General features: G+C 41.8%; 1 protein-coding gene across 1 annotated transcript in view; it reads left to right on the top strand.

The window, feature by feature from the left end:
• Positions 1-22,543, top strand: part of CDH22 (cadherin 22) — a 273,461-nt gene that overhangs the window by 144,756 nt on the left and 106,162 nt on the right. The window contains exon 2 of the mRNA XM_088481938.1: positions 10,256-11,954. Within this exon, the coding sequence (XP_088338064.1) occupies positions 11,640-11,954 (315 nt within the window). The 5' untranslated portion in view covers positions 10,256-11,639. The remainder of the gene's footprint in view (positions 1-10,255; positions 11,955-22,543) is intronic.

The following is a 22,543-nucleotide window of genomic DNA, read 5'->3' as shown; positions in this document are numbered from 1 at the left end:
ACAGGTGCAGAGTCTCCCTCAGAGTATGGTCTCCAATTTGAGCGATTGTGCATCTGAGTTCGCAACTACTACAGTGATACATCTGTAACTCCACCATAACACGCCCCTAACATAGACTATCTCTTGTGTCTGCATAGAGACACTTCCCAGTCACCACCCAGGAACACACAATCGATTTTAAAGACATTTCTGAGACCAAGCATCTCAATCGCAACTGTGACCTGTGTGAACAGGCTGTGGACGCATGCACAGTGCGACTTACACATGACACATGCGATGAGGAAAGAAACAGTCATCTGCAGGCAGCATCAATATTGCGTCTAAGGGATAATGTAATGTAATGGCCTCCGAATTGGAGGTAGTGGCGAGTCTGCCTGATGTTTTAAAGTGGCAATCTTTTAAAAAGTAAAACCAGTTTGGTTTTGCCCTTTAAATTATTGACACTTTAAATCATAAGGCAGACTTGCCAGAGGCCATTACATTTCCCCTATTCCTGATAACTCAGAAGGGTTTTAAGAAACTAGAGTACTTTACTTCAAACATGTAGAAACATTGGAAACCATTGGTATTCCCGAACCAATATTTAAGACTAGACAATGTTTTTTGACCAATGTTTTCCTAGTGGATGGCCCCTGCCTCTACTATTGGTCTTCCACAGAGGCAGGTTTGGCTGGGTAGGCAGGGTGTGTACCTGTCCTTCCCCCCAGGCTGGCACAACTGAAAGCATTTGGTGCCACCAGCAGCCACACTGCATTTACAGGCGGTGTTGGGATTTTTTGGGCGCTGCACTGTTATAGAAAATGTCTTTCAGCATAGATAAAACATTCCCATCATCATAACATAACTAATAACAACTCTATTGGAGAATGATTCAAAATGATAATATTTGCAGTTTAGTTAAATAACCTCTGAAGTCAAAAGTTCTGAGCACTTGCAACTGCTGTAGATATGGAACAAATTAGGACAAATAATGTGCAATCCTTAATATGAAATAGACAATTCTCAGATATACAATCAGCTAAATTACATCTGAAGGCATCGATATAAATATATATGGCTGCAAACCTTATTAAAGAATCAGCATTTTATTAATGCACATATAACATAAAAACATTCACAGGTACATTGAGAATAAAAACGATGTGTATGCCACATTGGCCACTTTTACCAGGGTACAGATTGGGTGAGATATCTCTGAATTGGCTCACATATTCCCTCACACTCTCTTTGCCATTAATACATCTTGTCGCTCTCGCATTATAAATGTACAATAATAATAATAATGTAATCATGTTTGTTGTACATAAGTAGGCTATACAGATTAATACAATGGGGCTGATGCCAAGCTCAACTCACACCAGCTAGCTTAGTGTAAGTTATGTAAATTGATTCCAGTCATGCCAAAAAACAGGCCTTATACATATGAACATTTGAAGATTTGCTAAAAGTAACTTATGAACAGATGCAGACCTGCACATATATGCTATATGCCAGGGCCGTAACTAGGGTAGTGCGGCCTGTGCCATGGCACAGGGCACCGCAGGGCAGGGGGCGCTGTTTGGGCATGTCAATTTTCCTGTTTATCATTCTCACTTATAGCTTCCTCTTATTTAATCTCCAGCATCTCCTGGCCTCCCCTATCTCTTCCCTGGCCCTTCCCCATGAGGCTATGACCCTTTTTTGGGTGCGTTATGAAAAATGGGGGGGCACCAATCAGGGACTGGGGGGCAAATGCATGCAGGCGGCCCTGGCAGAGGAGTAGCGTGTAGCCAGGGTGCCCGAAGAACGTGCATGCTACGGCGCCGCCCCCCCTCAAGTGTTTCAGGGAGGAGGCGGGTCCATATGGGATTAATGTAAGGTAAAAATGAAGATTAGGGGCAGCCCCCTGTCGTAGTGCCCATATGCAGTGCCCCCGTGTGCCACAGGAGAGAACACCCTTATACAGGCCTCCAGTAGTGCCCCCAGTAGTGATCCCCCCCTATGCAGTGCCCCTTGTGCCCCCAGTAGTGGTCCCCCCTGTTCAGTGCCCCTTGTGCCCCCAGTAGTAAGCCCCTTATATAGTGCCCCCAATACTGGTACCCCCTATGCAGTGCCCCCAGTAGCAGTCCACCCCCCCATGCAGTGCCCCCAATAGTGGTAACCCTTATGCAATGTCCCTTAAATAGTGGCCCCAGTTGTAGTCTCCCCCCTATGCAGTACCCCCAGTATTGCCCTTTATATAGAGCCCCCAGCAGTGGTCCCTCGCAGTGCCCCTAGTTGTAGTCCCCTCCCCCTATGTAGTGCCCCTAGTAGTAGTCCCCTCCCCCTATGCAGTGCCCCTAGTAGTAGTCCTCTCCCCTTGTAGTGCCCCCAGTAGTAGTAGTCCCCCTTTGTAGTTCCCCCAGTAGTAGTCCCCCCTTGTAGTGCCCCCAGTAGTAATCCACCCCCCTGGTAGTGCCCCCAGTAGTAATCCCCCCCTGGTAGTGCCACCATAGAAATCCCCCCCCCTGGTAGTGCCCCCATAGTAATCCCCCCTGTTAGTGCCCCCAGTAGTAGTAGTCCCCCTTTGTAGTTCCCCCAGTAGTAGTAGTCCCCCCCTTGTAGTGCCCCCAGTAGTAGTAGTCCCCCCCTTGTAGTGCCCCCAGTAGTAATCCACCCCCCTGGTAGTGCCCCAGTAGTAATCCCAACCTGGTAGTGCCACCATAGAAATCCCCCCCCTGGTAGTGCCCCCATAGTAATCCCCCCCAGTAGAGAGAGACTTTATAAAAAAAAAACACTTACCTGAAACTCCCGCTCCTGGTCCCGACGCTTCCACCGGCTCCTCTGGCCACTTTGCATTAAGGGAGAGATGTCGTCATGACGACGGCTCTCCCATTACCCACTGCGGGAGCCGGAAGATGGCTCCCGCAGTGGGAGCAGCAGCAGCCGACGAGAGTCTGACAGATCGACACTGATGAAGACCGTCACCAGTACTACAGGACAGAGCCGTAACTGGACTTTTTGGTGCCCTGTGCCAGAAAGAGAATTGGCGCCCCCCTCATTTTTCAAAGGGACATAATGCAAACCAAAAAGGGCCATAGCTGCATGGGGAAGGGCCAGGAAAGAGATAGGAGAGGCCAGGAGATGCTGGGGATGAAATAAGAGGAAGCTACAAGCAAGAATGATAATAAACAGAAATTTCATAGGCCCAAACAGCACCCCCTGCCCTGCAATCACAGTGTGATTGCAGAGCATGTGCAGTGCGGTGCATATGCATGCACAGTACGCAACAATCGGCCGATCTGCATACGCGGTTGCAATTGCGATCCGTGCTGAATCAGGCCCAGAATATGTGCACAAGACACTGCAAAAGCCCTAATTAATGCACTCATTATCTCACACATTGATTATTGTAATAGTCTCCTCACTGGTCTACCGCTAAATAGAATTTCACCCCATCAATATATTTTGAATGCAATGGCTACACTGATCTTCCTTGCAAATGTTCTTCTACTACTGCTCTGCTCTGTAAGTCCTTAACATTGGTTATCATTCTTTATTTTATTATTCAATTGCCTGTATTGTATTTTGCTGAAGTAAATAAAATACTTTTACTTACACATAAGGCTATTAACCAAACAACACCAACATACACTTTTCACTTATCTCTGAATCTCCCAATTTGACCCCTCCACTCTGCACAAGATCTGCATCTCTTATACACACTTATTACCTGCTCCCTTTCCAGATTACCAGACTTTCTTCAAGCCTTCAAAATTTCTATTAAGACTCACCTCAAATGGCAGAACCACTCACATGTGCTCGGTGGCGTCCCTCCTCCCGGTGTAACCTGGTGCGGGGTGGGACGTTATCACTGGGAGGCAGGAAGGGGGGGTGCGTGCAGTGCTACTCAAAGTGCTACTGAATGACCATTTGTTCACAACGTCCACATACAACTATAGATATGTTAGTTTACTACACTCACACTTTCTGCTGACCCAGGCCGACATTGTTGTGTGACTGGATCATGTAGTGCACTAAGAACATTTGCAATCTGGCTGGACCATTGCAATAAGTAGCACTTATCCTCATCTATCAAATTCATATTTCCCTAAAACCTTGGGACCAAAGTCCTCTAACCTCTATCTATCTATCTATCTATCTATCTATCTATCTATCTATCTATCTATCTATCTATCTATTATTACCCAGTCGTGTCTTATTACCATTTTGTTCCCAATTGTAAATTATAACAAAATTTGCTGGCACGATATAAATAAATGTTAAATAAGAATAAATAAATACTTTGTATTTGTACACACACGAGTAGAGATCTACCTGCTGTATTTGCGCAATTTAAATGGGAAGTATGATCTGGGTCCAGGTAAAGTGTTTCTGGCTTTGTAATGAATATATAAATGTACAATCAAACACTAACCAAGTCCTAAAAATAATTGTTGCTACAGTTGATGACCCTTTTAAGTTTTTTTTTTAGTTTTAACAACATGAAACTATAAAACTGTATAAAATTAGGAGAGAAAGGAACACAATTGTGTGGTGACTTTCATAGGTAAAAGAAAAACAAACAATTTATACTAATAAAATATAAACTACAACTGTTCAAAATAAACCAAAGGTACACATTGAGAGATGTAATAAACGACAGAACGATCCCTCTGCAAAGGTGCCGCATTTAGCATGGCTGACCGGAAGATATCGCATTCGACCACGGGGCACTGGATGATCTGGCCGATATGTCGTTCCAATTCAGACGGAAACTACATATTGGTCCGACATCGTCCTAGTGTGTACCCGGCAATATTCTCTGAGAACCTCCGGGAGACTACTGAATTTTAAGGGAGTCATCCGGGCTCTCGGAAGAGTGGGGGCTTCACCCACATCCTGCCACTCCCAAGTGTGGAGGATGGGAAGAATAATACTGGGATTCATGGTCCGTGAGGAGCATTATTCTATAATAAATGCATCATTTGGCCATGTCCCCTCTTCATAGATACATTATTTGTGACATTTTCTCGAGGGTGTTGGGCCTAATGATGCTAATAGCGCGGGCCACGTCGTTATCACTGGCCCCATCCATATGCTTTCTGAGTATTAATTTTTCAAAGTAGGTAATTATGGAAAACAGAGTTGCCAAATCTGAAGAGAGAGACTGGACACACCATACCCATGTCTAATCCACATTACAACGAATACTGGGCAGTGCCCGAATTAACATTAGGCAAGCTGAAGCAACCACAGGGACATGATTGACACTTGCTGTGATGCTGCTGGCTGTTCTTTCATGTAATTGATAAGCTGATAGTCCGGCTTGCTTTGCACAAGGTATGAAGGGGTGGTGCACAGTCTGATGGTGAAGGCTTTGAAAGAGGGGGCACGTGTGACAACCAGTAACATTTCGACTGGAACAGACCCAAGGAAGGAATCACCTTCACACATTTTTAATTATTAACATTATCCTCTGGTGCCTAGTTATGGCAACAAAATCTGTATAATGTCAATACCACCGGATGTCTGATAATAAACACTGGCTACGTACAGAAGCTTGTCTGCCTCAGCTAAGTGTATGTCTGGAGGGGAGCTTTAATCTTCATTATTTGTTATTGCCCAGGTTCAATAAAGAGTTACTCAATCTTTTTTTCCTCAGTTGTGTCTCCCGACGTCATTCCTATTTGTAGAGTGAAAAAAATATTGATACGGTCTGGATGTATTCAATTTGTCCTGATCAGTGACTCGCTCTCGTTCTGACAGGAGGCAGTGTAAAACAGAGGCCGGGATGTAATTTTTATTGTCAACATGATGTACAGTAGAGCTCAGCCAAACATAGAGCATTGTGACTGTGAAATGTGGTTTAGAACATGGGAGTTAGAAGTAAAGTGCGGCAATAAATATGTATATAATGAGAAACACATTACATGAGACTCCTTTCTTGTTCTTAATATTTCATTGTGTGAACACTGCTGGGGAACCTCTGTGAAAATAAAGAACAAATACTTTGCCGTAAGATCTCCATTAAAAGCAATTCAGGACAGATAAGACATGACTAGACAGCAGGTGCAGTTGCTGTAGATGTCACTGCCCCTTAGATAATGACTACATGCTCCTGGAAAAAAGTAACCTGCTACTAAGTTATATTTATTATTTTATGCCAACTTTTATCTTTGTACTTTCCTACTGTTACATGGACTGTAGGATTGAGATCTGCATTCTTAAGGCATACTCTCAGTAATTCTTGTTGAATACTTCCAAAATTCAGATTTAACCATATCCTTAGCATTTACCAGACCTGACCACTGGATGAATGTAGTGGATCCTCTCTCAATATGGAAAATGTAACACAAAAATCTTTAATTGGTAAAATTTTAAATTAATACATACAAAATGTTGTTACTATTGAGTTAAAAACTATATCTGAAATAATATATAAGGTTATACTTAGCTAAATATCTCCACCATGTTCTCTATCGCTCCTTTGCAGGTGGTATATCTCCAACTAAATAGACAGTGAATCACAGTCTTGCGCTGCACAAATGCACTCTGTGGATTGGGGTATTCATACCCTGAGACAAGGGCCATTATGTCACATCAACTCAGATTACTACAGTCTCAGTTTGACCTATATCAGATATTATTAGGACATGTTCCTAATATTTTGTCTTTTGCAGAAAAGTGAGCTAATACTTTACTCTTTAACATAGGTTTAGTTACACACTCAATTTAACACAACAATTTTTCTTTTATGGTTCATATACAAAAGTGTAATTCACCTTTTAAGGTGCTGCTGTAAACTACACATGGAGACAGAGCCTGATTAAGGCCCCATGAGGCCTTAGGCAAGTTAATGGTTCGGAGACCTACACACACACACACGCACAAAGGTTGAATGAAAAAAAATCATAAATGGCTACAAGCCGCTCACATTTAAGCACTTGCCATAAGATTCACCACACACACACATATGCCAAAAGCACCCCACATGCCCATCAGACACCATCAGGCCTCTCCACTTGCCTCCTTAATGCAGTCAGACATCTCACACATGCCCCATACATGTCCATCAAATGCACTTACATGTTATCAGAGCTCCCCACATTCCCATCAGACCACTCAACTTGCCCTCTATATGCCATCAGACATTGCCACATTCCCCTGACATGACCATCAAACCCCCACATGCCATCAGACTCTCGCAATACCACTTACATGTCCATCAGATGTCTGCTCCCTTAAATGCCCTTCAGATTTTTCCCCATGCCACTCATATGCCCATTAGATGTTCACCTGTGCTCTTTATATGCCAATCAGAAGATCACACATGCCTCTTATATGCCCATCAGATATTCTCCCATTCCACTTATATGACCATCAGAAGTCCCCTCATGCCCACTATATATCCATCTGATATACCCAATGCCACTAATATACCCATGAAATGTCCCCCCATGCCCCTTATATGCCTGTCAGATATGCCCCTTTCATACCCATTAGATGACATCCGATACCCATTATATGCCCATCAGATGTACCCAACATACCCCTTATATGTCCATAAGATGCCCCTTATATGCCTATTAGTTGTCCCCACATAATATTGTGTGCCCCAAAAGATATTTCACCTCCTTCACTTGCCTTGTGTTGCTAATGCAGAGAGGGGGAGAACACAATCTCTTCCACTCAATGCTCCGATTGGAGGAGCTCTGTGACAGCTTTTCCAGGACCTCCTTTGCTGCTGTCTATGTAAGGCAGCACCACAACAGATCCTGCATTAAACACTGCAGCGCCCGATCATAGATCCCACCCCCTACCCCATCCCTCGGAAAGTTGCGATCAGGTGCTCCTCTGAGCAGTAATGAGAAATCCAGACATCTTCACATTAAGAGACAGGGCGGCAGGCTGGCCCGCTAGGTCCAACTGGGCCTTATGCAGGTGCCTGTTCCACCTTGTCCATAATCCGGCCTTGCATGGAGATATCATTAGTTAATATTGAGGTGATTTATGGCAATCGTCAAGGCCCACAAAATAGCTAAATATATGATGCTTCATTTAGGGGTCGAAGCAAATTTACACAGAATGTAATCAGTGAAAAGACACACTCCCCCCGCCCCCCCCCAAAATATAATATTTACATGCATATGTTCAGTCTGAAGCCTCTCATGTTGGGCCCAGCTTAAAAACTGTAGCATTTGCGGCAGCCATTCATCAGTAGTATACTTATACCCGCCATAGTGTAGTAGTATGTGCATTACTCTATTTGTACATTATCTAATAATGTAATAACGTGTCAAATACATAAGAGCGAATATAGTTTACAGTATTACAAAACTGCTGTGTCTTTGTATGCCTAAGCTTACTCAGACTGGTCATCAGAACAGCTCAGCTTGAGCCAGGAAATCTGCGTTGGAAGACGCACACCCTCGCCTCGACACTCTCAAGTTTTATAAAATGGACCAAGTCGCCACCGCTGCCCCGCCCCCAAACAGCTGCAGCATGTCAGTCATACTGCAGCTTGGGTGCCTTGCGAGCGATCTTGCTGTCAGTGATCGTCACATGCACAGTACAAATCCTGTGCTTTGACCGATCATTAAACACCAGAGTTGTACGCAAACCATCGGGTTTGCTTACAACTCTGAATCCGGTCCCTTGTTTTCAGTAATTAATAAATGTGAACGTGGCATTTTCAATCTAAAATGTTATTAAAAACAAATTAATTTTAAATTCCATCAACTAAATAATATACTACGTTAAATTAAACACAAGCAGTCCTTTAGTCCAAATGTCAATTAAAAAAATGCAAATAGATGGCCACAACTTGATATAATATAGGTGCGATGATATTGATTTTAGTACTATCAGCTGGAGGGTTCAGCAAATCAGAATCCGCTGGACAGTGCTGCATGTTGCCATCACCATACTGTATATACTGTACATATACATGCCCTCCAGCACCTGTGCGATATGTGCCTCCTAACAGGAGTATCTAGTTGTTAAACCTACTTGCACATGCTCTTACCAGGAATGATTCCGTCAGACGGATCCCATGGGCACAAATTGGGAGTTTTGCATATATTGCATGTGGAGTTACGAAATTATGCTTTTTTGCATTTCTCTATTGTATTCTGAGTCGGACGATATTTGGCCGTATCTGTCTTTCCATGACATAGGGCATTACAGGATAGCAACTGCGCATTGACAATGTGATCAGACAAATATCTGCCCTGACTTGTGAGAGTGTCATGGTAGTGTTGTGGGTGTGTAACAAAAGCCCTGTGCGTATCGGAAAGGGAAGCCTTTTTGTTGCACCTAGCATGGGGCTGTTGCAAGTGCAGATACTAATGATGACAGTTACGGCAGCTGGCAAAAAAATCAATGGGTGACACAGCTTTCCGCTTGCAGACACACAAACCCCTGCATTAGCCCTGTGGATTCTCACATTAGCATAAAGTAGATCATCAGGCTTCGGCAGCTGCCTGCAACTACAGTCACTTTGCAGGCAACTGAGCTCCACTGTATTCATCCTGCAGTGTGTCCCTTCCTACATTCGTGTTGCCTCTCTAGGAGTATGTGCATATTGTATTTATATGTGCAGTATGGAAAAAAACTCCCAACCTAAATAAGCCCCATTGTTTGCAGAATAAGGATGCACTACATTATTTGTGTAAATGGCTGCCAACAAATGTGACGGAAAGGACAGATAAAATATTTAATAATTTGAAATTCAGATAGTTCTGTTACAAATGGACATCATTTTAATTTGTGGTGATAGGTGTACACTACATCAGGGGAAATAAACTTCAGATTATAAGATATCTGATTTAGTGCCCAACACACATACAGTACACAGACTCCCATTCTGTTATTATATGTGAGCCTCACGCGTTATGTTTCTGCACACTTTGGGGCTGATGTAGAGTTGAACACAAGTCCTTTTGTGGAGCTCATTTTGTGTGTTTCCATCTGTGCATGCTCCAGGACCAAGTAAGCACAACTATGGGTGATGCAGAATGGTATGTAAACCGAACCCATTTCTACTTGCGACTTATGGGGTGTAACATAGCTGTAACAAGGCGCTGTCACAAAGTTCAGTGAAGACATTTCAGTGAAATTGCGTGGAAACATAACATGTGATATCACTATCAGTACTGCACAACTAGCTGAATTGAAACCTTGGTTGTGGCTTGAAATGTTTTGGGAAAATGTATCCCTAAAGTTATAGACAAGTCAAATATTGATAGCAACCAACAGGAAATCCACTAATAATTATCTTTGTTTCTCTGTTTAGGTCTTTAAACTCTGCTCTGCTCCCAGAATATTTCAATATACTTTCAGCACCAAGGACAGGACCTACGGATGGGCTAAGATGAAAGAGACGTTTCTGCAGTATTTTGGACAATGAGACCAATCTGAACTATCATCATGTGGGACAGTTAAACAGCAAACTAAAAGGCAGGAGCCTGGTTGCATTATAACACCCCAAAAAGGACTGACACAGACGGAGCATCATGCAAATGACTACAACTACAAAATCATACTGAAAGTTTAGAAAGTGATTGGAATATTTTCTCCATTCATGTATTTCCTTAACATATAGCTGCACATTTACTACCAAACCCAAGATTCCTGATAACTTAGTAATATGGCCCTCATTTACTTGTTCTACAAGACAGACATAGTTGCACTATTAATACTAATAAATGTTAGTGGCACTTGTTAGGATTTTAGTATTTATAACATTAATTTCATAATCTCAGAACACTAATATATTAACTACCAACCACTGTAAATGTTAATAAACCTTAGACAACCCAGCATAATACAGTCAGTTAATACTTACTGGTATCAAACGCATTTCATGACATTCTGGTGCACAACATAAATACATAGCCGTATATTCCAACACATCCAATTACACAAACTGAATAGACTTATTGTAGGTGGATACAGTACAGCTCGGAACATTGGTTCAGTAAAGCATTCTACATTGTATCAATACTTCTTTGCATAGTGCAGCACAGCTCACTCTGTCATCCTAATATAAAGTGTTACAAGCTCGTTGCATTAACCCTAAATGCTTCACAGTAAATTCTGATATAATTCAGTGTGTTTATTTTATATTGTAGTACTGTGTATTTAGAGACAGCTGTGGCTGTCATTGTAATGCTTCTATATCTTCTAAGATATCTTAATCCCTTTAAAGTGTTGTATATACCAGCTGAGCCCATGTAATACTGCACAGCATATCCCAGCACTGCAGTGCATATAAGTCTATTACATTGCAGTGCAGCACAGCTTGGTGTTTTAATTCATTACAGCACCTGCATTAGTTCAGTATCACTAGTGCATACTGAGAAAGGGCAACATCCCTACTGTATACAAAAGTGCAGTGTTGCTTCAGGAATCACAGAAACATCCCAGGACAGAACAGCATTTTACATCAATGTAGAATGCATCATTCATTTACAGAAACATACTTCCTGACTTGTGTCTGTAAGTCTTAGTAACCCCAATATACCTGTTACAACACTTGGCTTAGCACAAATCACACTGCATTGATAATAAACTACAGCTAGCCCTTCTCTGTCAAATTTGGTATATAACATTACTCAAAAGTGCATCCTATTAACAGCCTGGGATATCCCTGACTTATAACTGCAGCCAGCCATTTCATGTACATAGGCAATGTCCTGACAAAACAGCTAGAAATTAAAAATGATTTTCCCATATGCCAGTATGACACCTGGTGTACCTATCCCCTCCTGCGTGATGTGAGGCCCCAAGGATCCTGTGGACTTGGAATGGCTGCACAAGGCTTTGCCTGGACTGTGGTGCTGATTTTATGCAGCTTGAAGCTCTTGGGAATAGTTTCCATGGAGACGGGATTGTCGTTGGAGGTGTCTGGCCGGGTGAAGCGTGGCTGGGTGTGGAATCAGTTCTTTGTGGTGGAGGAATATACAGGGACAGAACCACTTTATGTGGGGAAGGTAAGAGGAGCCGCAATACAAAAATCTCTTTCAAAATGTGAGCGATGCACACAGGGAGGGGGCTGCATGCAGGGGGTACACTCACAGAACGATGCCTGGAGGGGAGAGTGTAAGGAGGACACGGTGTCTAAGGGACATCACAAGGGAGAAGTTAGAGCCTAGGGGAGAGAAAACTGAGACAAAAGCCTGAGGGAAACACGTGGGCAAATCAAACACAGAGAGATCATGCTCATGAGATGAGGTCTAAGAAACCTGAGACATGTTATACCTCAGGGTAATCACACTGCTAGGAGTAATTGAGGTCTATGCATGAAAGCATGAGAGAACATTTGCATCATATATTCCATTTCAGTTTTGTTGGTGTCTCTCTTTTTCATCTTTTTCAAAGTCAAGAAATGTGCTTAGTGAATTTGAATTACAATTAAGGGTGCCCTAAATCATCTTTATTCATGTAAGGCATATTTTCACATACCAATTTTATTAAAACATTTTTGAGCACCCACTATGCACGCCACTGCATGCACCACAACTCCCAGTGTGACCAATATTTGACAATTTGGATGTTCATGGCCAGGTTCACTAATTGCAGGTAACTTTCTCTTTTCATATTATTACAAGAGACAGAAGTAACACGTGCACTCAGACCATAGGCATTAAAGGATGGATTTATTATAAAGTGGATTTACATTCACATGTTCAGCCTGGCGTATGTACATGTTACCTTAACAAAACTGTAGGGCTATGTCTAGTGTTAGTAGTAAATGTGACTTTTGCATTACACTATTTGTACACAATATAATTATGTAATGAAGTGTTATGTGAACATCAGAGTATACTGTCTTGACTGTCATTACTAAGTGTGAAAATTGCATTTAACATATAAATTAGTTAAATACAAAATTCAATTCAATTAGACACAAGCATCTGTTGCAATTTTTTCCCTTTTAAAATTCGAATGGGAGACTTCTTTCTTGCCACAGTCCAAATGGATCTATCCATTGAGTAATTAGAATACATGGACACTACTTCATGTTATAGTATACTATAGCTACCACACTAACGATTTAAGTACCATCAGCTAACATGGGCAACCTGCAATAAGTCAATTAGAAGATGGTAGTTAGTGCTACTGATGATGATCATCATCATTGCGCCTCATTGCAGCATCTCTATAGCACCTGCAAGAGAAACGACTCCTGACAGGGGCATCTGTGTCTGCATCCAGGACTACTTCACTAGCAAATTGTTTGAGCACACCCTTACAGCACACCCTTACAGTATACATGTGACACCGCTGTTCCAGCATCCTGTTCTGGCTGGTGAGCTGTATATAACCCCCAACGCTGCTCAAGCTCAGCTGTGTCAAGCAGTGTGTAACAGTGAGTACATTGTATGTGAATAAACCACTCCACTGGTTAAGCAACAAGGGCTGTTTATTGCGCAGGATGCATTCCACTGGTGTTTGCATAACTCTGCCATACCACCGCACCTGTACACGCATATATCCAACATATTCAGCATACACTTACTTACCCCTTCATTCGTAAGTGTAAGCTATGCCAAAATTGCTTATCTGTGTATTGTATGCATACTTTTATTTAGTAATAACAAAAGGAGCCCTCTAATGGAATACTAATGTTATTTTGACTTAGTGATTGTGGGACTACATTTTGCCCACTGCCCTGTAAATCTGTAGACATTGTTCAAATTTACAAACCTTGAGACCGATGCATAGTTAAACATATGCTCTGTGGGTGGAGCATATTTTACATGTTTTCTTATTGAGCTTGCTGTAGAATTTCGCATACGCAAGTGCGGGTTGTACACATTTCTGTCGCATCTCTTGTGAATGAAGGGGTGTAACAGGGCTGTAACAGGGCGTTCTTACATACTCAGTGGGGGGTATTGATGCAGTTGTTGGCTATGCAGAATTGGACATAAAGGTAAATACCCATGTTTACGGGCATATCTTTTGCGCCAAGTATAGGTTGGTATACACTGATGACGACTGGTATCAAACCCAGCATATACATAGGCTGCAGGCACACCACAAGATGCATTCAACTCTGCTTAAGGGTGAATATTCACATTTGCAAAATCACACCTTTAGCCTGGACTTAGGACCTCATTCAGAGTCGGTCGAAGCGGCCGCACGGTCGTACGCCACCGATGTTCGCTATACTGCGCATGCGTAAAGTTCGCAATGCGTGTGCGCAAACTAGCCGCTACGATCAGAAATTTCTCTCTCCTTGAACACAGCCAGGTCGGTAGTTTGAGTGACAGATTGAGGCGTTTGTGGGTGGTAACAGGGGAAGGTGCTTGAAAACGGGGGAGTGGAGATCCGAACGCAGGCGTGCCTAATTATGCGAACTGCGTTTTATGGGAGTGCATACGGTTTATGGGAGTGCATAATTAACAAAGTAGCGTCATGGCACATGTGACATGGGAGGTTTTTACACTGACATGATCGTAGAGCTTAAGAGAGGGTATGGTCAACCTTAAGCTCTACGACCAGTTCCGATGGTTCCCGATGGTCTCGATTAATCCTTATATGCCCGGAGATGATGTGCAATGCGTACAAGAAGGGGGCGTATTTTTTTGAATTCCGGCCATTTCCTCCCCTTGGTCGGCCAGCTACCGATCCGAACTTAGGGATGCAACTTGCGAGGGAATCATTTGCATATCCGGCCCCTTTTCCCGTACGACCGTGCGGCCGCTTCGACCGACTCTGAATGAGGTCCTTAATACTAACTCTAGATGAGACTCAAAGTGTTCTGCAGAAAGTCCTATTTACATTCTTTTCTTTATAAAATAACAAAATTCATGAGTACTATTATTCTGCAAAATTGTGCATATAAAAAAAGACATTATTTTTCAAGTCTTAAAGTCAGGCCATCGTATGGAGGAAGGGAAAAGGTCAAAACACTTCCTAGGGATGTGGAAGATTCTGTGTGTACTGTAGCTTTTGTTCAAGAAAGATTCAGATCGCTTTTAGCTTAACTGTTACAATGCAGAGCAAATTGTCTCATCAGTAACTATTTGGCATACTGTATGTTACATATAACATATTACTAGCCATGAATTCAGTAAGGAGTATTTATAAACCACAAGAATGCAGGCCTATACTGCTTTTCTTTTGCACATCTGCACCTAATTGTCAGCCAAGTGCATTTCAATCTGCATTAGAAACGTCCCCATCTAAGTAGATGCGCCTACCTTTCTGGATTTGCAGATAGCCTGGAAATTGTGCTTGGTAAATAAGACATTCTGCAGAAGAGTATATACAATTTATGTCAAGAGGTAATAACGTTCTAAACAATTAAATTGGGCAGCATGCTTGGTGTCGTAGTTATCGTTACTGCCTCACAGCACTGAGGCCATGAGTTAAATTCCTGCTCATAGATGATTTTTGAGGTGTTTGGTTGTTCTTCCATGTTTGCTTGGATTTCCTCCAGGTGTATCAGTTTTCACCCACACTCCAAAACCATACATACAGATTAATAGGAAACCATGTCAGTGTCCACCACGTAGTGTATATGTGGTGTAATAGGGACCATAGATTGTAATAGTGTTTAAAGTGGGCTAGAGACGTGGTGGAACTCACCCTCCCATCCTCGGTGCTTTTTCAAAAAATGGACAGTGCGTGCCACAAAAAGGAGCATAGTCTCAAAAAAAGGGGCATAGTCACGCAATAGTATCTCCAATTCAAATGATGCCACACAGTATCACAATCTTATTCACATTACACCGCACATAGAGCCCCTTATACATAATACCCACAGTAGTAGTGCCCCTAATACACATAATGCCCACAGTAATAGTGCCCATTATATAATGCCCACAGAAGTAGTTCCCCTTACACATAATGCCCACAGCAGTAATGCCCATTATGCAATGCCCCCTGTAGTGGTGCCCCTTATGTAGTGCCCCAGTAGTGGTGCCACTTATGCAGTGCCCACATTAGTGGTGCCCCTTATGCAGTGCCCCCATTAGTAGTGCCTCTTATGCAGAGCCCACAATAGTGGTGCCCCTTATGCAGTGCCCAGAGTGGTGCCCCTTAGGCAGTGTCCCCTATGCAATGCCCCCATTAGTAGTGCCCCAATTTGTAGTGCCCCTTACACAAAAAAACACACAATACTTTAAGCCCTGCTCCAGCATCCACTGCCATCCGGTCCAACTGCTCCTTGGAACTATGGGAAAGACATCATGATGTCTTTCCCTTCAACCACTGCGGGAGCCGGAAGGCGGAGGTCAGGAGTGAGCTCCAGCCTCTGGCTGCCACTGTAGGAAAGGAGCTGGGCTCCCACTGGTAACATAATCTCAGTGGGCGCCCGACACCTCCCCAGCCCAGTGCCTCGATTGGCTGGATAAAGTGCTCTCCAAATAGAACTGACAGAACGCAGTTCCGCCCACTTTAACCCCTGGATTGTAAACTCCACTGTGGGCAGGATGTATAACTGAAATATTGTCTGCAAAGTGCTGCAGAATATATGTGTGATATATAAATACTGTAACTGCTAATAAATAAAATAGTGATAGATGTCACAATAACAAAAGTTACACTTCATGGAGGGGCTTATTCAGACACGAACGCTGGAATGATTCAGTCACAAATGTCCGATGGTTTCCTTAGTGTGCCTGCATCGTAGCCACAGGGCACATATACAGCAATGCTGCTGCGGCCCTGGGTTCAGTGTGGGGGCAGGAAGGGGGCGCATTTTAGAAAACTGAGGCATTTCTAAGCCAGATGACTGTGTCTGTGGACGCAATGTCGCTGGCCTCGGGAACTGGACATTCTGAGCAACCTTAGGGATGTGCAGATGTCCGATGGCCCATGCCATGATCCAACACTGTGTCTTTGATGCATGCAGCGCATCTGAGAAGCCAGTAGTGGATGCCATTTACAATAGATGCGTCCTGCTGCATTAACATAGCAGATCCGCTGCTACCGAAGACGCAGCACTGACACCACTTGCACCCACCTCTCAATCAGGCCTTTATAATAGAGGTAATACACAAAGGGGGAGAGAAAAGAAGTTGTACTTAATAGGCGCACAAAGGAGAAAAAAATCTATAATAAAATGTAACTTTTATTAGTTAATATTAAAAAAGACCTAGTCCAGTTTAGGTTTAGGTCTAAGCACAGTGAAATCTATGGGTTAAAAAATAGTGAATAAAGATTGTGCTTGAATATAATAAATATATTATTTTTTTTTAAACAACAAGATGTTTGTTTTATTGTCATATTATTACTGTTAAATGTCCACAAATTGACTGCATAACTTTATTGGAGTATTATAAAAATTTCCCCCAACGTATTAGTTATACGATAAAAAATATATCCATTCAGTCGATATGGTAATGCACAACCCATTTATAAGTTAGTGTCCCGGGTGTAAAGACTCAATGATATACCTAATATACCATTGTTAGGTATATCATCATAGGGCTTCTAATTCAGCAATAGTATACCCTATATTGGGCAATGAAATACCCTATATTTCTGAACCTCTATTATTTTCTTGTTCTGGGTTGCCATAGATGTGACCAAAACCACATTAAACATCATCTCCCAGATTACCAGTGTTAATATAATAAACATTCACAGGACTGGGAGTAATTTATATCGAGAAATTTATCATGGGATATAATATATGTGTGAAAAGAAGTGACTGAATTGTTAAGAGAGATGGTATCATGATATTAGGGAGAGATTGTAGATAATTTCTCCCAAATGTAGTTATACTATTCACTCCTAGTTCACAGATTCACAGTAAAAATCCTTCCTGTGATTAGGTTAAATTACTCAATTATCAAATGTTCACATCAAATGTTCACATCAAATTATCACAGTTGTGCAATTCATATTCAGGATTAGACCAACTGATTTTAAGGACCAATAAACAAGATCCTCTAATCCATTTGCTCCATAATTACATTTGTCTCATTTTATTGGCAACATAGTTAGCTACAAATAGTAACAAATGTATTGCAAATCCTTTCAGTGTTTTAGCTGTTCGCTGAGTAATGGTGCATACACTGGGTCAGATTTGCTAGATCATTGTTATCGTTGAACGATAACAATGAACAATATTAACTATTTCATGAATGATGAACGATTTCTGACAGTATCTAAATGAATGATATCGTCCAAATCTGATTGCAAACACAGTAGGTTTCAGATAACGTTATCTGACATGCGGGCACGCGCATCGTTCGTCGATGTATGCCAAACATGTCAATGAAATGAACAATGTAACGATTTTTACAATCGTTATCGTTCATATCTTATAGAAAATCTGACATCGTGTATCCTCCATAAGACAAATAACATCTTACTCTATTAAACATGTGAATCTGTTTGGCCAGTATCGATACATATATAATACATATTTCATAGTGGCACTATAATATCAAACATGCCGCAGCCAACGCGCATTTCATTGTTACGCTGTCAAGGCCAAATGTTTGTACAACTTATTTTCTCTCCCACTTTGTGTATTAGATTTATCTGACTGTTTAGGCTGTATCCCATATGTATTGGCTTTAAATAAAGAATTTAATGGGGTTTATACAGGGTACGTAAATTACATAAATTATAATACAGTATAATTTGTCTGTGTGCAGATGTAAAAAATCCTTCTTCTCCTATTTGCTTTATAATGGAGGCAATGAAGAATTGTCTGTCTTGTTCTCTTGTTCAAACAATATTAACTACTTAATAAAAAAAAGAAGATAACGATAGTAGTCCAAACAAATATAATATACAAATATGTGTAGATGATGAGGGGTGGTATAGTCATGGCAGTGTTAAGACATTCAAGGCCAGACCTCTAACTCATCAGGCTGCTATATAGGTGCCCAAACCCATATATGGTGTTGTGCCGAATACAGTGGGTTACTCGCACTTGCAGTAGACACTGACCAATTCTGGAAACCTGTTGTGCTCTTGAAATATGGGTCAAAATGCTGTATGGGCCCACAATGTCTCTCTTCATTAAAGCTGGGTACACACCTAGTAACCTGGAAGCGCTCCCTGTTTGAGTGCTCAATTATGGCTCTCTGTTTCTTTATTCCTCTGATACTGCTGACTCCAAGGTCACAGATAATATTCTCTTGGTCAAATCAATCCAAAGGTAATTTCTCTCATTTTATACTCCTAGACCTCACAGCAGCATTTGACACCATTAACCCCCCCCCCCTTCCTCCTCGTCTACACCCTCGACTTTATTGAACTTTGTAGCACAGCTCTCTCTTGGTTTGCCTCCTACTTATGTAGCTACTCCTTACTCTTCCCCATATTTACACCTTCTTACATCTCCCCTATCATCAGGGTCCTGTCCTTGGGCCCCTTCCATTCTCCCTCTATAACTTTATCTTTGGTGGACTTATCAGTTCTTCTGGCCTCTGAAAGCCAATGATACCCATACCCAAATTTACCACTTGTCAGCCATCTTGTCTTGCATGGCACAGTGTTTCCAGAAAGTCAGTATTCAGAAACTGAACTCATTGTCTTTTCCTCCAGCCAGGCCCTTCTGATCCCATCCTGTCCCTGTTGATAACATATTTCTCTCCTCCATGCCCCAAGTCCAGTGTTTTCTGTCATCTTTGACTCTGCCCTTTCCTCCCCCCCCCCCCCATATACAATTCATAACCTAGTCCTGCCATTTCCCCCACTGCACTGTTTCCAGAATCAGAACCTTCCTCAGACTGGAAGCTGCAGAAATTCTCAGTCATGACCTCATAATTTTTTGCCTAGATTACTGAAATCTACTCTTCTTTGGCCTTCCAAACTCCTGCATCAGCCCTCTTCAAAGTATTCTTAACTCTGCTGTCTGCCTCACTTTTCTCTCATCGCTCTACCTCTGCTGCCCCTCCCTGCCAGTCTCTCCACTGGCTACCTATATCACTCAGAATCAAAATCAAACTTTGCTTTAGCAACTACAAAGCTCTCAATCACACACCAGCACCCCCTCTCCAGCCTCATTTCCTCTCATAATCTCTCACACCGTCAATGCTCTGATATGGACTGCCGCCTCACCTGCTCTCTGATAATCACTTTCCTCTCTCACATTCAGGACTTTTCCCGAGCTGCTCCCATTGGGCCAGATGTACTAAGCTCTGAAAAGTGATAAAGTGGAGAGTGATAAACGACCAGCCACTCAGCTTGTAACTGTCATGTTACAGGCTGTGTTTGAAAAATGACAGTTTGTAGCTGATTGGCTGGTCATTTATTACTCTCCAGTTTATCACTTCCCAGAGCTTAGTACATCTGGCCCATTGCCTTATATGCCCTCCCACACTGGCTTTAACCTGTTCAACCCCGCCCTCTTCTCCCTATTGTGTCCACCCATATCCCCAATAGATTGTAAATTTGTGCGAGCAGGACCCTCTGCCTTCTGTCTTATCTGCATAATTATGCTAATTGTATATTGTAATTCTATATTGATGTGAATTTGTTTACTTGTCTGTATTAACCTGTACTTATTTAACTTAATGTTAATTTTTTCTTAAAACTAACAAAGATTAGATTAACATGTAAAGCTACAGGAAACATTACAGATAAATATTCAGTCATGTCTGTAAGACTTTTTGTATTTTATGTTATTTAAATGCTGGCTACAAGAAATTTAAATGTAAATAACCCTTTTCATTTTCAGCTGATACTGTCCTTTCAACGTTTAAAGATTTTTTAAGATGCTGACGGCATGATATTTAAATGTAAATAACCCTTTTAATTTTCAGCTGATTCTGCCAATTTAATGTTTCATGTATATGTGTGATGTGATTTGTGTCTCCGTACTAGTCACTTTGTTTACAGTATACTTGATATATATTTTGTGAGGATGTGGCTGAAAATGGGTTTTAATTGTCAAATTGTGTTATGGTCATATTCTGGCATCTACATGTAATTAAATTCTATGGGTTATGTGTGCATTGGGCTTTAGGTCACTGTTCGTTACTGCACATTTTGAGCAGGATTCATATATTACATGTATTATTTATTATGAATTTATTTATTAACAGTTACTTATATAATCCATTGCGCTTTTTGAGAACAAACAGAAATAGAACAAGACTTGAGTAATAACAGACAGACAAATCTCAATTTTGTTAAACATGATAAAGGTTCAGCATTGTAATATGGGAATATTTAAAAAATAAAAACTTTCAGTAGGTTTGACCAGAAATAAGTGGAAACTGTCAGCCTTCTTGTGTGATCAGTTTGCACATAGAGGAAATAGAAATACACAAAGAAAAATTGATCTTCCTCTCTCTCCACCCCACATCCAGAGCAACACTGTGAAAATCCCTACACTGGCTCCCCGTGTCCTCTAGAATCCAATTTAATTTACTCACCCTCACCTACAAAGCCCTTAACACCAACTCCCTTTTAATCTCATGTGAAAATACTCTCACTATTGTTCTCTTAGAACTTCCTTTGACCCAAGCCTCATCTCTGGTAATGGCCAATTACCTGCAAGACTTCTCCCGTGCCACTACCAGTGCCGATAAGACTTCTCCTGGGCTCAATCAGACTCTCCTTCAGATTTTTAAATGTTCTCTGAAATTTCATCTCCTTATTAGGGCTTACCCTGTTCCCATTTACTGTATATGCTCACACTGGATTGGCAAGGCTCACACTGTTAAGGTGCCCACAAACATAGCGATGTGTTCCCGATCAGCCGATGTACACGATTTCCCCCTGAACTCTCCCCGGGAGCTCCCTGGCAGTCCTGCACACGATTTGGTATGAAAAAGCTGCCAATGTGACACACGATCTATTGTGCCTCCTTACTAATCCAGTGCATCCTGACTTGAGATTGTCAGATTTACCCTACAGCACGGCAGATCTGAAGATGCGATGTGCGACCTTCAAGGACGCGTATCGTGATCGTGAGGGGTGACTCACGATTTCCTCGCGATTTTGGCATATTTTATACGATCTGTCATTCCAATGCGCCGGAATCAGCCAGATTGTGTAAAATATTGCTATGTGTGTGGGCACCTTTACTCTCACAGCTGTTCCAATCTCTATTCTGAGCCATACTCACTCCTCTTGTTTCATCTGTGCCCTTTTTCCAATAACAGGCCCTTTCCACCTTCTATGATACCCATGTAGTGTGTCTCTTTTCTGTTTGTCCTGTTTTCCCCACTGCCCAGCAATGTAAAGCAGTGTGGGGTAGCCTACAAGTCTATGGTAATAATAATATAATAATTTCATGGTTTACTTATCTGTAGTTATTATACATTATAGGCTGTAGTTGTTTGGGGATTATTTCTATCTGTCTCTGCCATGACGGTCATACTAGCTGTAAGGCTTTAGGGCTTAAAATATACGTTTATTTTAATTTGATCAATAGCTTTTTATTAATTGTGCTTATCTGCGACTATTTGCATGATGTAAGATCATTCATAGCATATGTGTTTTTACAGTAGCATGGTGTGCTTTAGTTGTTCCATTGATAACATTGCATTTACTCTATGAACTTGGTGTACTTTTTATAAAATTCAACAAAATCATTGTTGTTTTATGAAGCACAGCAGTCTCCAGAGCTGCAGCTCCAGGGCTTCCAGCTGGCAAACTG

This window comes from Taudactylus pleione, unplaced genomic scaffold, assembly GCF_031769625.1.
Source record: "Taudactylus pleione unplaced genomic scaffold, aTauple2 ptg000279l, whole genome shotgun sequence".
Taxonomy (NCBI): Eukaryota; Metazoa; Chordata; class Amphibia; order Anura; family Myobatrachidae; genus Taudactylus; species Taudactylus pleione.
The sequence above is the reverse complement of the archived record's forward strand: the minus strand, read 5'-3'. Positions and strand labels throughout refer to the sequence as shown.